The sequence below is a fragment of the Trematomus bernacchii genome, unplaced genomic scaffold (genome assembly GCF_902827165.1).
Source record: "Trematomus bernacchii unplaced genomic scaffold, fTreBer1.1, whole genome shotgun sequence".
NCBI classification, from domain to species: domain Eukaryota; kingdom Metazoa; phylum Chordata; class Actinopteri; order Perciformes; family Nototheniidae; genus Trematomus; species Trematomus bernacchii.
In genome coordinates, this window is record NW_022987727.1 from 12898803 (window position 1) to 12914005 (window position 15203).

At 41.2% G+C, this 15203-nt stretch overlaps 1 protein-coding gene across 1 annotated transcript in view; it reads left to right on the plus strand.

Annotated features, from left to right (window-relative positions):
• Positions 1-2034: 2034 nt before the first annotated feature.
• Positions 2035-15203, plus strand: part of LOC117494013 (V-set and transmembrane domain-containing protein 2-like protein) — a 58657-nt gene continuing 45488 nt past the window's right edge. The window contains exon 1 of the mRNA XM_034144635.1: positions 2035-2361. Coding sequence (XP_034000526.1) covers positions 2244-2361 — 118 coding nt within the window. The 5' untranslated portion in view covers positions 2035-2243. The remainder of the gene's footprint in view (positions 2362-15203) is intronic.

Below are 15203 nucleotides of genomic sequence, written 5' to 3' on the forward strand. Positions count from 1 at the left end.
TGTGCAACACAAATATCAACATTATATGAATAAACCTTGATACTTTATTTATGATTCAAATTAAAATACAGCTAATGTATTTCATACAACCCGATCTATTTACACCAAACAAGTCTCATATGTATTGCCCTTTGTAGAAAAATGATGGAGAAGTGATTGATGTCATTACATGTTACTTGTTAGACGCTTTTATCCAAAGTGATTTACATATTCAATACTGTGGACAATCCCCACAGGAGCAATTTGGGGTGAAGTGTCTTGCCCAGGGACACAACGACATGCTGACTGCAGTGGGGTTTGAATCTGTGACCCTCTGATCCGAAAACCAACACACAACCCACTGCACCACACGCACACTATGTCGTAGTATGTCCAACCATACTCCATGACCTTATGTTTAATGGTAAAACGTTTGAATTATTAAATGTAGAAATGTGTTAAGCAGAGGCTAAACGAAGGCTTTCTCTAAGTTGAAATACAGTGGGACAGGTAGTTTATCATTGTACCTAACAAGGTGGACATAATCCCCCCTGGTTATGCTGCAGTGTTGTGGAAAAGTGCTTAAGATCAATGACGTTTAAAAAGGCACTTACAGACTGTTCCATAAAGTCCAATAGCCCATATCATAATGTGGCTGGTCACTTGAAATGATATCTTCTTCTTCTGGTGACCATCACTGCCTCCAAGAGTGGTGTCAGTGAACACACCATCCTGCAGCTTTAGTGTCACTGTCCATGGTGCTGAAATCAGACTCAAGCACTCACTACATGTCAAAACCACCGATGGAGCTTATCACAGTAAGAGGACTCTCTCAGAACCTCTGTAGTCCAAACACTTTGCTATTAATGGAAAATGAAATGCATTTTAGACTACTTGCTAATAGTCATACCCATTATAAATAGGCTTTCCACTTTGAAGAGTAGAGTATTCTTTTTATTTTGTTCTTTAGAAACACATCTGTATTCCAGACTTGTGGGAGTGTTCAATTGGAGATAAGCTGTGCTGCATAGGTCTAAGCTGGAACAAAATGTGTAGGGACAAAACAAAAAATGTAAAGTAATACTTACATTTGGTTGTCAGTGTCAACTGCTGCAGCTCTTTTAAACTGATTCTAAATGTGGGTAAGGACAACAAATACTTTCAATCAAAAGCTATTAGTGGTAAACTTGTGACAGTAATAACTTATCAACTGTCTTTACATTAAGATTGAAATGTTGTTAAAGTGATATTTGAGTTCTAAAACCTGGATATGAGTCAGCATTTTTGCACTTCCGGTTCCCTTGTCTCAAAGAAATTATTTTATATAGTTTTTTGTTGATGTGTCTTAAAAAGGTGATTGCTAACACATTGCTTAATGAGACAAAAAGAGGTTGTCCTGGACATTAAATGTCATCACACAGAACACAAGATTATTTTGTTCCAACAAAATGGGTAAGTATCGTACACTTTTGTTTGCCACAAAGCTTATTTTCTGCATTACTCTAATCAACAGACAAAAGAAAATGAAACTGAATATCTTATGTAAAGGTTTTATTTTTAGGGATTAAAGCAAAAACAAAAAAAGGAGCAGGTCTATTCATCAATTTTGGATGCTCTAGGCTATTTATTTTTATTTTATTTCACTAAATCTTATTAATTATTTATTAAATAAACAAAATCCTGATCAACACTAACTGTAGTCAGATATTGGTCAATTCAGTCTATGAATGAGATACAAATATGTGAAGCAGGCTTCATGCTAACTCTGTTAGCAAACACACTGTTAAGCTAATGCTGGAGCACTGAACACTCAAGTGTATGATTGCGGATGTTTATCAGTTTATTATTTAGTTAAAATTAATAAAACAATTACGTTTGTTTGTTTGGAGCTTTGAATTTGTAATTGTTATCTTATCATACCATAATATTTCATTTGCTTGTCGAAAAACGTTGAAAAGTTGAAGGTTCCTGAACGTGTTTCTAATATCCTTCCTCTCAAAACCGCAGCACCTGCGATATTGAAGAAGTCCCTCCGCCGCATGTAGAGCCAAGTGAACGGAAGCAGAGGCTCAGTCAGTCTGCTGGCACACAGAGAGGCTGCAGCGACTCCTCTCATCTTCAGGTATTTCACTCTCTTTCCCGCTAGAACAAATTACCTGGATTTAAAAAAACAAACAAACAAAATAAAAAAATCTTTCTTTATCGACGTGCACTACCGGATCTGAAACAAGACAAGAGGGGAAAGGAGATAAACCAGAGGAGACATGGGAGCGTTCAGAGTGCTGCTGGGGAGTTTACACTACATGGGACTCTACATGCAACTTAGTGTCTCCACAAGGCACGCTGGACACGGCGAGGTGGAGAACCACATCTCCGGGAACGGTAAGAGTGATCATTTATTTTTCTTTTATTCGGGGGCATCAAAGGGTCTGTGGAGAGGACGGCAGAAGTGATGCCACATGCTCACATGCAGAGGAGGAATTAAACAAAGAGCAGCACACAGGCTGAGAGGCTGTTGCTGATAATATGCAAACTAATGCAAAGGTGTGTTTTCTTTGATTGTGTGAGCAGGCATTTAATGAAAAATAGTTTCTGGCTACCTGTCAGTGCATGTCTATCCATCTTATTAGCAATGTTTGGAGAAATGTGGATGTTCAGACACATTTGGAAGGCTTAATGAATTTGCGAGCATTGATATAATTGGCTGTGGATCATTCTGTGATGTATGTCTGACAGGATTTTGTTTTCTGTAAGAGCTGCAGCTCTCTCCGGATCAGTGGGTGATTCATCCAGGAGGAGCAGAGTGGTGGGTGATGTCAGCTGATAGATCGAAGTTAATATGCTCATTGAGTATACCCATGAAATCTGTACTCAATCCTTGGAGCTGTCTCTTTCTCTCTATCTCAAGGAGCTTCCCTAAATAGCCTCCAAGTGTTTACACAGTGTTACATCATGCAGACTAACACATATGGAGTATACACAGTTTGTTTTCGGTCACTTTGGCTCGGCCTGGAAATCTCCACAGGTGTCACGATGCTGGTTTGGCTTGCAGATGTGTGTGGGTTGGAAATAAAGGGAGGAAGAGGAGGAGAAGGGGTGGATGTGATGGGAAGAAAGTCGAAAGTAGATGATTCACTGCCCTTGAGGTATTACATGTTGGGTTCTTATTCCGTTAATGTGCCTTATTATCAGATCCTTCCTGGTAACAAGTCCCCCTCTATCACCTATGACTCAAGGGGTATCCTGCACACCTGAACTGTTGGGTTTAAAACACAAATTCCTTTTTTCCTTTTATTTAAAAGTGGATTTGGTAAAGTCAGGTATCATCATGTCTGGACCTGAAACCTGAGAAGGGTGCGTTGAGGACTAACCAATTTTATATGAAGCACTGAACCAGTCAATGATCCAGAGAAAGCAGTAATGTTAGATCTTTATGACAAAAAACGAAGAAATTCTAGACAAAAATGAACTGCACTCATACACTTTCTTGCAGAGAAACTAGTTGCGGTATTTCTCAAATGTTCCTAGTCAGGATGTTCTGATCAAGATTGTTTTAACCGAGTCCTTTCATAATTCACATGGCTGTTGGACATGTTGGACTGGTATCTGTATGTATGTGAATATAAAACGTAGAACAAATTTGACATTGACACATTGCAACACATTTGTCAGACTGAGGTGACCAAAAACATTCCCATAAAGAAAATGATAACATTTTTAGAGGCAGTATGTTCATTTTTTCATAGTGAGGTTTGAGTTGTCGTTCTTGTGTGATCTTAGTTTGGACCTTTGGTTACGGCTGTCCGTATATCGGCATGGATAAATGACTCACCTGGCATTCACCTACAACATATCACAAAAAAGACATGTAGTAACCAAGAAGAGACTCGGAAGGATCACAGAAAGAGAAAGACTTTAAAAGGGGCAATGAGCACAATAAGACACACAATGACAAAAAAGACACACCCAAAGTGACTAGAAAAATTGGCAAACCAACCACAGACAAAAAATAACTACAACGAGACAGAAAATGACTACAAATAGACACCAAAGAGATGCGTAATGACTACAAAGAGACACAAAACGTGTATGTAGGATAGGTGGTAGAAGCTTTTGCATCTCTGCAAATAATGCGCCAATATACATGGAGGGATTGTAACCTCTGTCTAAAGGCCCTGACACACCAGGCCGAAATCGGCCGTTTTCGTTAGTCGGACAACGAAGCGTGCCTTGTCGCCCAAACTCAATTTGGTGTGTCCCGCACCGTCGGCCGTGACACACCTTATTTGGCCTTTCATGCCTTTCACAGGTAGTCGGACAAAGAAATCACTCTGATTGGCTGTTCAGCTAGCGAATCAGTGCATGAGAAGCGAAACGGTTGCCTGAGAATGTCTTCCACAAGCAACACTCCAATGGCTGATAGCTCCAGTACCGCACGAAACATGTTTTCGATGGACGAGAGTGAAAATGGAATGCACACGCTATTTGTTGTTTGTTTAGATCACAGTCTGTTCTTCTTCTCTGTCTTCCGGTTGTTGCCTCTTTTGAATGACGAATACACACTACCGCCGCCTGCTGGTAAGGAGAGTTATTGCCACTCACGCATGCGCAGTTCGTACGTGCTCGGCTGAAGTCTTTGCGGTGTGTTCCAGTGCGACACATGGCCAAGACGCAGGAGAACACGGCGACGCAACAGTCGGCGTCGGCGAGTTCTCTGGTGACTGCTTGGTGTCTTAAGGGTGATTCTAGTCTTGTCAGTGGTATCCTCCTTCATCTTCCTTGATTCGTCCACTGTCTCCTCGCCGTTGAAATTTGACTCCTTCCCAGTTAATGCTCTTTGTTGTAGTCGCGCTGACGTCTGCCTTAGTGTTAATTAATTCTCTTGTCAACTTTGCTGTTTCATCCATGTTGTGTTCCTCCCAGCTGTAATATGGGATGTCAAATATGACTCGAATCGTTCTCTCTGGAGTTCGTTCCCGGTCTTTAGGTTGTACCAGCAGAGATCATAAAGTGTTGAGTGGCTTTTTGGGAGTGCTTACTTCCTGTGACAGCAATGGGCCCATATGGGAGTCCCACTGGGATGCTACTGAGGGTTTCTGTTGATTTAGCAATGCCCACCCGCTCTAAAGATTGTCGATATGGGTAATACCTCCCGACAGGTTGCGCCAACGCATCAGAATATCTTTCAAGCTGATTAATGTGAGAGAGATTTTCTAACAGTTAGTGTATGGGATTTTTATGGAAATGAGTGTGTGCTGATACACTTGTTTTCATGTTGTCCCTCAGGTAGTATGAGAGGAAAAAAGCAGAGTCATGTACTGTATTTCTTTATTATAATATAAAATGGCCCTGAAAGTATGATGGTTTGCAGAGCATTAGTGATGAAGCGTTCAGGGTTGAAGATGGGGATAAACCTTTATATTTTTAAACTAACATCCATAGTGAGGTGAATTCACAGCGCTTGCTACACCGCAGCAAGTATTATCAAATGAATGGAAAGAAGACAAGGTCAAACGCCTTCATTTGTTATTGCTGAGAATATACTGCAGGTTTTGCTCGTATTGGTGGATTCCGAGCCCTGTTGGGGGTGGGGGGGGGGGGTCATAATTTATCCTACGTCTCCCGTTCTGACCCTCCACCAGCTGGAACAGTGAGCAGTGATGAAAAAGAAAAGGAAGTGTCGAGAATGAAAGAAAATAGATCTAAAAATGTTCCGGTCTGCCTAAACGCTACTTTAGTCATTGATTTTATCTTTTTATTTAGCCTTTATTTATACAGGTGTAAAATCTCATTGAGACACAAGGTCTCATTTGCAAGAGAGACCTGTCAGTGGTAACACTACCACACAAAGTTACAGACAGGACACTAAACACAGAGGCAACAATGAAATACAACATCGGAAAAAAAGTAGTCATTGAAATCCATACAGTAGTCAGGTAAAGCAGGTGCAAACACCCACAGATGATTTCTCCAGCTTTTTTTAAATGAGTTTAAAATCCGTGATGGGTATCAAAGTGGTCAGCTTAAGTTCCTGCTGAAGTGTGTTCCAGGTCGAGGGGGCAGAGTATGATATGGCTTTTTTCCCAAGCACCGTGCGAACTGAGGGGACGGACAGAGTGATGTAATGTTGAGATCGTAGGCTATAGCTGTACTGTTTGTGTGATATGTAAGATATGTAGAGGGGCAGCAGTCCAAGCATAGCGGTATAGATGAGTTTGTACCAGTGCAGTGATCTGCGCATTGATAATGATGTCCAGTTGACTAAAGAGTACAGCGTGCAATGGTGTGTGAGGGGTTTACAGTTTGTTATGAACCTCAGAGCCCCATGGTAGACAGCGTCCAGCAGATGAAGGGAGTGAGCTGAGGCGTTCATGTACACAACATCCCCGTAGTCCAAGAGCGGCAAAAATGTGGCAGCTATAAGCCGTTTCCTCGCACTTGTGGAGAAGCAGGCCTTGTTTCTAAAAAAGAATCCCAGTTTTAATTTCAATTTCCTTAAGAGATTGTCAATATGTGGTTTGAAGCAGAGATTGTCATCTATAGTGATGCCTAAGTATCTGTAGGTGTTAACAGCTTCAATGGGGTTATGCTGTGCAGACATGATGCAGGGAAGAACAGTTGGTAACCTTTTCTTATTGGAAAACAACATGACTTTTGTCTTATCTGAATTTAACACCAACCTAAGGTGGAACAGATGTGACTGAAAAGTGTCAAAAGCAGACTGCAGACGTTCAAATGCAAGGGCAACAGTGCTAGCACAACAGTACACAACAGTATCATCTGCATATAGATGTACAGAGGCATCAATACTTTGACCCACATCATTTATATAAATAGTAAAAAGGGTCGGCCCCAAAACCGAACCTTGAGGAACACCTCTGGGCACATTAAGAAAGCTTGAGGAGAGACCGCTGAATTTTACACATTGCTTGCGATTCGAAAGATAGTTTGCAAACCAACCAACAGCTTGGTCAGACAGGCCTATATAAGATAACTTCTGGCATAGAATGCCATGGTCCACAGTATCAAAAGCCTTGGATAAGTCTATAAAAAGGGCAGCACAGTAGCTCTTTGCGTCCAAGCTTTCAACAATGTCATTCACTACTTTCAAAGCAGCCGTTACTGTACTGTGCTGCTTCCTAAAGCCTGACTGGTGAGGAGATAGAATGTTGTTCAAGCTTAAATATTCTTTGATTTGATCATTCACCAGCCTTTCAAGTACTTTAGCTAAAATAGAGAGCTTGGAAATTGGTCTGATTGATACTTTTCAATTACTCCTAATTAGGGCATGGTTATCCTGCGAGGCGATTATTCCGGCCAATCAATGTCCTCAGTAATCAGTGAAGAGTAAATGAGCCCTTGGGCCAATGAGATGCTTTTCTTTACAAAGGAAAAACATATATAATGAGACACTAGGAGTAACGCAGACAGACTTTTGGATCTGGGATGCACTAGCCGTTTTTTCAGCCGATACCAATTACAACTAGAGAATGCAATTCCTGAAGAAATTGCTGGTGGGAATGCTTTATGCTGAAAAGCTGATGCTGAATTGCTATGCTGAAATGTAATGTGTAAGAAGAAAGTGAAGAATTTAGATTGAAATGATACATGAACACTGGGGGCTTGAATGTGTGATGAGAGAAGAAAAGAAAGTAAAAAGGCTTGGAAAAGCAGCAGAATATTTGAACTGCAAACTTTTGAACTAACTTGATGGTGAATGATCTGTCGCCATGGCAACGGCATTTGATGACACCCCATAATACGCTTAGATGCGTTGATGGCTGCATCGTTACCAAACCTGTGAAGTTTTGGGCCGTTTGGAGCATTTTCACTGAAGTTATGAGAAAACCGTGTTTCATGGTGAGCATTGTGTTGCCATGGCAACGGCATTTGAAGAAATCTCAAAACTGTCCCGTAGATGTCTTCACGGCTGGACTGTTAGCACACATGTGAAGTTTGAGCACTTTTTGAACATTTTCATAGGAGTTAAATGGGCTTTAATGGAGACAAGTTTTTGTCACTTCATGCCCTCAAGAGGCATTTTGTTTAATAATGTTTTGCTCATTTTTCAAGCTACGAGATGTTTTCCTACGTTTGTCATGAAAAATTGTGTCTCAGGAATGTAGGGTTTGGGAATTATGGCAGTTTAAAAAAAAAATATATGAAGGCAAATTTCAAACTGTCCTCCACTCTAACTCTGACATCACGCACTCTGCCTTAACGAGCTGCGCAATGTTAAAGTTAAAATGTTAAAAATGTGATGAATTATGGGATGTATCTCGGGAATTATGAAAGTTATGAATGAGAAAAGTAATAGACATCGATTCCCGACCGAGCTGAACGTTTTGATGTTTGAACGGAGTTTCTGCGATGTGGAATGTGGAAGGAGAAGAGGGCCAAAATAACAGGCGGAATAATAAAGAATTTTGTGCGTAGAAGAACAGATAGTGGGAATGCTGTTAACAGCATTCCCACTAAATGAATCTTACGTCATTGTATTTGAAAAATAATTTAATCAGCTGTAGTTTATGCAGGCATTAGGTCAAGAAAGGCATCGATCTTGTGAGCAAAGATGGTTTACTGATTATTCCGTAGACTTGACCTTACCAAATCAGCCTTCGGGGCCTTTTGAATATTCATTATTTGTTCTAGATAACTACATTAAAAAACGTTACAACTTCACTAATTGCAATTTTGTTGTCTTCTTGTTAAACTTTAAAGAAGTTTGTCTCTTAGTTTTCTGGGCTTGTTATCGTTCTTCTTTTCTGTGTTTATTTGAGGATTCAAACCAACTTTACGGGTGCATACACTGTATTGTATTGTGGATGCTGCAAATCTTAAGTCAATTTAGCTTCTTACAATTGGCTTATTAATATAACTTGGATTGATATATCTGGATATCAGTTTATTCTTCGTCTGGCTAGCTGGTTGGAGGATGCTTTGGATAGTGATCGACTCAACGATGGCTGCCATTTTTTAAAACCCCATTCTCTTTTCTTCAATGTTGGTTGGTGAAATTCTCTTATTTACCATACGTGCTCCAGCAATGCCAAAAAGACACAAATAACGTTTTTCTTTTTATCCAAAGTTCAAGACATCTCAGTGGACTAAAAACAACTGGGTGGTCTTATTTCAAAGTTTCTGGGCCCCCTAAAAAAGTGAGTTTGCCCCTCCTCAGATCTATTTTTGGCTCCAATAGCCGCTTTCACACCAAGTACTTTGCCGTACTTAGTGCCAGCACTTAGTTCCCAGCACTTAGTACCCCCATGGAACTAAGTACAGATCGCGTTCACACCGGAATAAGTTCGCTGAGGAAAGATTACGCAAATTAAGCCGCTGACGTCACTTCTTCTTCTTCTGCTTTGGGTTTACTGGCAGGCCGCAAACAACTTCACGGCGTATACTGCCACCCGAAGTCCCCGGCCGGAAGTCCCCGGAGTTGGGGACTGGCTTCAGTAGAAGCTGCTGGGAGTCCCAGCAGCTTCTACTGAAGCCTTCCGAGTAAATCGCCAGAACGCCGACACCTCCTCATCTCCACCGCTCCCATGTTTTTTTTTGTTGGTGCGCGGGGCTAATGCTAATGCTAATGCTAATAATGCTAATGCCAGCATATACAATGGCGGCTTCACAAAACTTTTCAGAGTTTTACGGGGCGTGGTTTGCAATTCCCCCAGCCAATAGAAATTGGTACTTTTTTCTCCCCAGGCTAGTACCACCTCTCTAGCAGGCACTAAAAATGGGGGTAAAAGTTCTCGGAACTAAGTACTCTTTTTGGTGTGAACGCAAAATTCCAGGCACTAACGGAACTAAACGGGAAAAGTACGGGTAAAAGTACTCCGGTGTGAACGTGCCTAATGACTGGACGGAAAAAGATATCCGTGCCTGTGAGCCTTCACTCAGGGCTAAGTCTCATATCTCCACCCTGCTTTGACCTCCATCACCAGAGAAACCGGCCCCATTCTGGCTCCCATTATCAGATTGGATTTGAACCATTCTTTCCAATTCAACAGGTGAATCATTTACCATTCAGCGAAAGACAGAATCCTTTATGGCTGCTGCAGCACCTTGAAAAGGCTTCAGGCATGGCTGCTCCTTCTGACAGTATTTGAGAGGAATATACTGGAGAGTAAACCCAGGTCTGGCACAGATGCAATCACAGCCTGCGATGGTTAAGCCTCCTTTACAATCCTGTCTTTCCACCCTTAAATGGCCTTTTCTAATAATGTGATTTATAAATGTGGTGAGGGTCTTCCTCTGAAAGCAAACTGGAGCACAGAGGCAATGACATCACTAATGTTAGTCTATTAAAGATTTAACAGTGGCCAATGCAGTATCCCTGGCAAACATTCAGCAGCAGCTTGTGGGGTTTACTGGAGTCTTCTGCAGAATTAGACACCACATATCCCCGTCTGCTCCTCGGCTCAGTCTCAGTCCTCACGGCGCCGGTGTATTGACACCACAGTGAGTTTCAGACGTCCTCACAGCAGAGAGTATAGAACAACAACTGTTATGACAGAAACTCAAAATCAAATACGCTGATAATGAGTTTTTTAGTTTTTTTACTTCTCTGTCAAGTACAAACACAGTAATCTAAATCAGCTATAATGGGCACAGATCCAAGAACCACTGAAAAAAAGGAAAACATCTGCTTCATCACACCTGAGAGAATTTGTAACAAAACTCAGCAAAATGAAAGAGCATTTGAATAATACAGGTTCAGTCAACATTTAAGTATAAATTGCTGTGATTTTCTCACTTTGACAAGATAAAGTTGATTGAATCTCAAACTGTTGGTATTAGCCACCAGCAGCTAGCAACCAGCCTAGCAACCAGCCTAGCAACCAGCCTAGCTTACTGATAGAATATACAGTGCTAGCTGTAGCTTAAAGGAACATGGAAAAGTTGTTCCTTGGCCTGCTGCTGAACTGATACATGTTAATCTGTTCTCAGACAAGTTGTATATGTCTAAAAAATAGACATCCATAATTGCTAGCAGTTAACCACCATGGGTGATTATTAATGAGACGACAATTTGTTGATGATAAGGAAGCTAAATGATGAGGAAATTCAGCAAATTTGGCAATCATCTAGTTATACATTTAGTAGCTACATGTACATTATGTGTAAACAACGAGACCAATAAACGATTGGTATTAAAAAAATATATATATTAATGTTACTGTAAAATGTTCTGGTTAAACAGTAAAGTTCAATTGTCTCTGTAAACAGTGACAAAGAAGGTGCTGACTGACTCAAATGAACACGTGCATCAACAGGTCAGAATCCTAGATGTCTGTTGTATGAAATATCTCGCTGTGATGCCTTTCTTTGAACCAATATCATCTGGTCATGGTTGTCTTGCCTGAGTCTTTTACTACTCCGTGCAGTGTTTGTACTAATAGCACTGAGATTATATTCAGTATATTTGATAATCAGTCAGGACAATAAGCAGTCAACTCGCACTTCCAAGATATTGAAAAGCATTTTTCCTTATTTTTTTAATCAAAGACTAAGCAATAAAAGACAAAAAGCCCCTTGAGTGCCTCTACCTTCCTAATTATTTGAGATTTCAACGGACCTAGACTTTGCCTTGATATTCTTTATGTAAATGTAGCCTTGTTTTATTTCAGAATTCTGATACTTGGGTGGTTTTTATTCTCTGTCTGTCTGCCACTGTGTGTATACACGAAGAGACATACAGTAGAAGGAGGAAAGTGTCAGAAGGAACAGGAAGAGAGTAGAGGACAGAGGGACAGGCTGACAGTTTTAAAGCTTGTCTGTGCTCAGCGGCAGGTAGCCGATGTATTTAGGTCCTGACCTCAGTATATACTCCGCACTGAGAAGACAAGCGCTGCAGGACAGCCTGGATTAACTACAGCGGGTAGAGGAATGATTACTGTAGCTGCAGCACACCCCCGCACTGTTGTGGCAGGAGCTAAGAATCAATCTTACACGTCTACTGGCTTTTACTGAACATACCTTCATGAGCAAAGTGTAATTATCCTTGACATTTTCATATTAACAGGTGTTGATTCTGCCGCTCTCCACCATTCACTGATGCCATTCAACACTGGCTTAAGATATATGTATTTCATGATAGTGGTTTTGCTGGGATTAACATGTGACAGTTACATGAATTTCAGAAAGGTCGTTTTTTTCCATGATCCTGCTCTCAAACAGGACGACACTTTTTGCAGTATTACATTAAAAAAACGTAATTAAAAAAACAAGTTTTTATCACTAACAGATACATGTAAGAGCATTGGTCTGCAGAGGCTAACATCCCAAAGTTCCCTCCAGAGGGAGTTTCTCTATAGACTCATTGAACATTAAAACATGTAAACATTTCACAGTAGAGGCACAAAATACAAAAATGAACCTGAAAAGGAGCATAATGTGTCCTCTTTAGGTATTGAATAAACGTGCTTGGTTACGTTCCACATCTGCATGGAAGCAAGGCATTATTATGCTTCATGTAATGGACATTTACTCTGAATTTACTTTGAACCAAGTCTACACGTGGAAACTTGTGTGGGATGTAATTACAAAAATCTCAAGGAAAAGATTGCCAAGGCACATTCTCCATACCGTGCCCGGCTGAAACTATTTTTGGAGTCAACAGTCAACATGCTGACAGACGCCGCTACGCCGTGATCAGGGAGACGAGGATTCACATTGAAGAGTGCGAGAGAGAGGAACTTCAGAAAGCCCTCATACAAGGCAGCCTGGCTCTGTGATGCAGAGGAGGGAGAAGGGAGGGCTGCCAAAGATGCCAGACACACAGACAGTCATCCAAGTGAGTTCATCCAAATAAACTGCGTGGTGAGCATCGTAATGAGGACATTCAAATAAATAAGATGCCTGGTGATATGAATGCTTCATAGATAATAGATGAACTATAGCCACTTCTTCACGGAGAGTTCATACCTCATTCCTGATTTGTTTTCAAACAGATGGAGGGTTTACACGAGTTATTAAATTGAGTTATTAGGAGGTTCTAATGATAGCGTAGCCCTAAAAAGGTTGAATACATTTCATTTGTACGAAATAATGTCCATGGCTTAAAGCATCCCGTTAGGAAGACAGAACTATTGAATTAGCTGGAGAAAATACTTTTCTCAAAGTTTTTAATACAGGAAGAACACCAAATTAGACCTTTATTTGCAGATTAGATTATTCAGATTATAATATCCCTATCCATCTCAGGATTGATGGTTGAGTAAACAAAGTTGCCTCTTTGTGTACACTTTATACCAACTATTGTCACAGCATATTCTTTTGTCATTTCAGTACATTTCAGTATTCAGTGGCTCTCCAGAATTCACTTTTGACTAAGGTGGGAACGATAAATGCGGCAGGGTTTGCAATTTACATGAAACATATCCAATAGCGCTGCACTGTGATAGGTCTGTAAATAAATAATGAACTTACAGTGAAATAATAGAACAATTTAAAATAATGAATAGAATATGCCTGCAACCTAAACTTCACTCCGTCGTGCCGTAGCTGCTGTGAGTGAGAAAGTGGAATGAGAGTGTCTGACACACCCGGCCCATTTATCAGCCTCCCCCTTAAGAAAAGGAACCCAGCTCAGGTGCTCATTGTTCCACCATGTGGACTCAGACCTTTCGGTGTCCTCTATCATTCTTCCTTCCTTTCCTCACCTGTCACTGCGTTAACTCTGAAACCTCTCCTCTTTCTCCCCCTTGATCAGAACGCTGTCTTTTAAATCGACACAAACAAGCTGCAGGGTCAGCCGGCAGTCAAGGACTCTTCCTCCGTCTTTCTCTATAAGTGCCTTCTGCTGCGCCCGTCTTTCACTCTCCCACAAAGCACTTCTCTGTGAGTGTGTGTGTGTGTGGATATACTTTAGAGGAGGAATGATTGCGGGCAGCTTTGAGAAGGCGATCCAACGCTACACTTTCTCTAAGGTGTGACTCAAACTAATCGCCGGGACTCACCATATAGGGGTGTGTGTGTGTGAGGCTTTCCGAACTTTGTGCAAGAGATGATAAAGGCAGCTTTGAGAAAGTGGATCCAAACCTTCACTCTTGAATGTGTCTGCATGGGTGTACACTGCGACGTGTGTGTGCTTGAAGATATGAAGGGTGGGAGAGTATTCCCTCTACTGCACTCAGCGTGATGATGTTGGGGGGGAAGTGCTTGGCTGTGAGACTTGTCTGTTGCTTATCTTCCATTAGGCACATTACTGCCAACGTTGCCATCAAAGAAACACACACACGCATATAGACTCTCAGATTCAGCGAGACACACGAACACTTCTCCTGGGGAGGCACTTGGCAGGACCCATCTGTTGGCAGTGTCACTGAGGGAGGGAGGAGGAGGGGGGGACGTGATGCATTCGTGGTCCAGGATCAGTCATTTGCAGCCTGAAAAAGCTCTTCAGCCTCCAGCAGGCAGCCACATCATTTAGTGGAGTGTCATTCTTCCGTGGAGAGTCTCCGTCTGTGTCTTGAGACAATGCAACTCCTGCAGATTTCCCCCGTAAAATGTTACAGTGATGCGAGAAAACATCATTTCTGTTCGTTAACAACGGTATAAGTACTCCAAAAGAAATACTGAAGTAGTATGAAAATCGTTTCAAAAGACAGCTTGGTTTTTATGGAGCTCCGACGTCGCGTTGTTGTTTACGTCTGCGGTGCCATCTTGTACACGGGCATCATTGATATATCTCATATACAAGATCACTATCTATATTTTTCTAAAAAAAAACCTGACATCAAACAATCTTTGCTGTTTCCCACTAACAATTTTGTTCTGCGGCCCAAAAGCTTGCGTTACTTATTCTTCATTGTAGCTGCCTTTATAAAGGTGGCTTAATGATAGCTAAAGCACCTGCAGGATTATTGATTTTGAAGATGTTTTTCATCATTAAATGCAGATATTGTTATTCACATTGGATGAAAGCAACAGTTTAAATGAAATGTAGTATTCACTAATATTTCCAAATGATTGGTCATGTATCCCTCCCCCCCCCCGCCTGTGGAACCTCTGATGAAAGTATACCCTGCTTTTCTATACGCACTGATGTTATGGCCCCGTGTCAGCCCTTTGAAATCATCCCATCCCATAATCAGCGGGCGGCATCACATGACTTCAAGCATATGGGGGAAACTGACTTTGAAGATTGCTTTAATGTGTTTGCTTCTCACACTGCCTTTCATGTGGCTTTCTGATATGGAAGCGCACATCCACATTAAGAT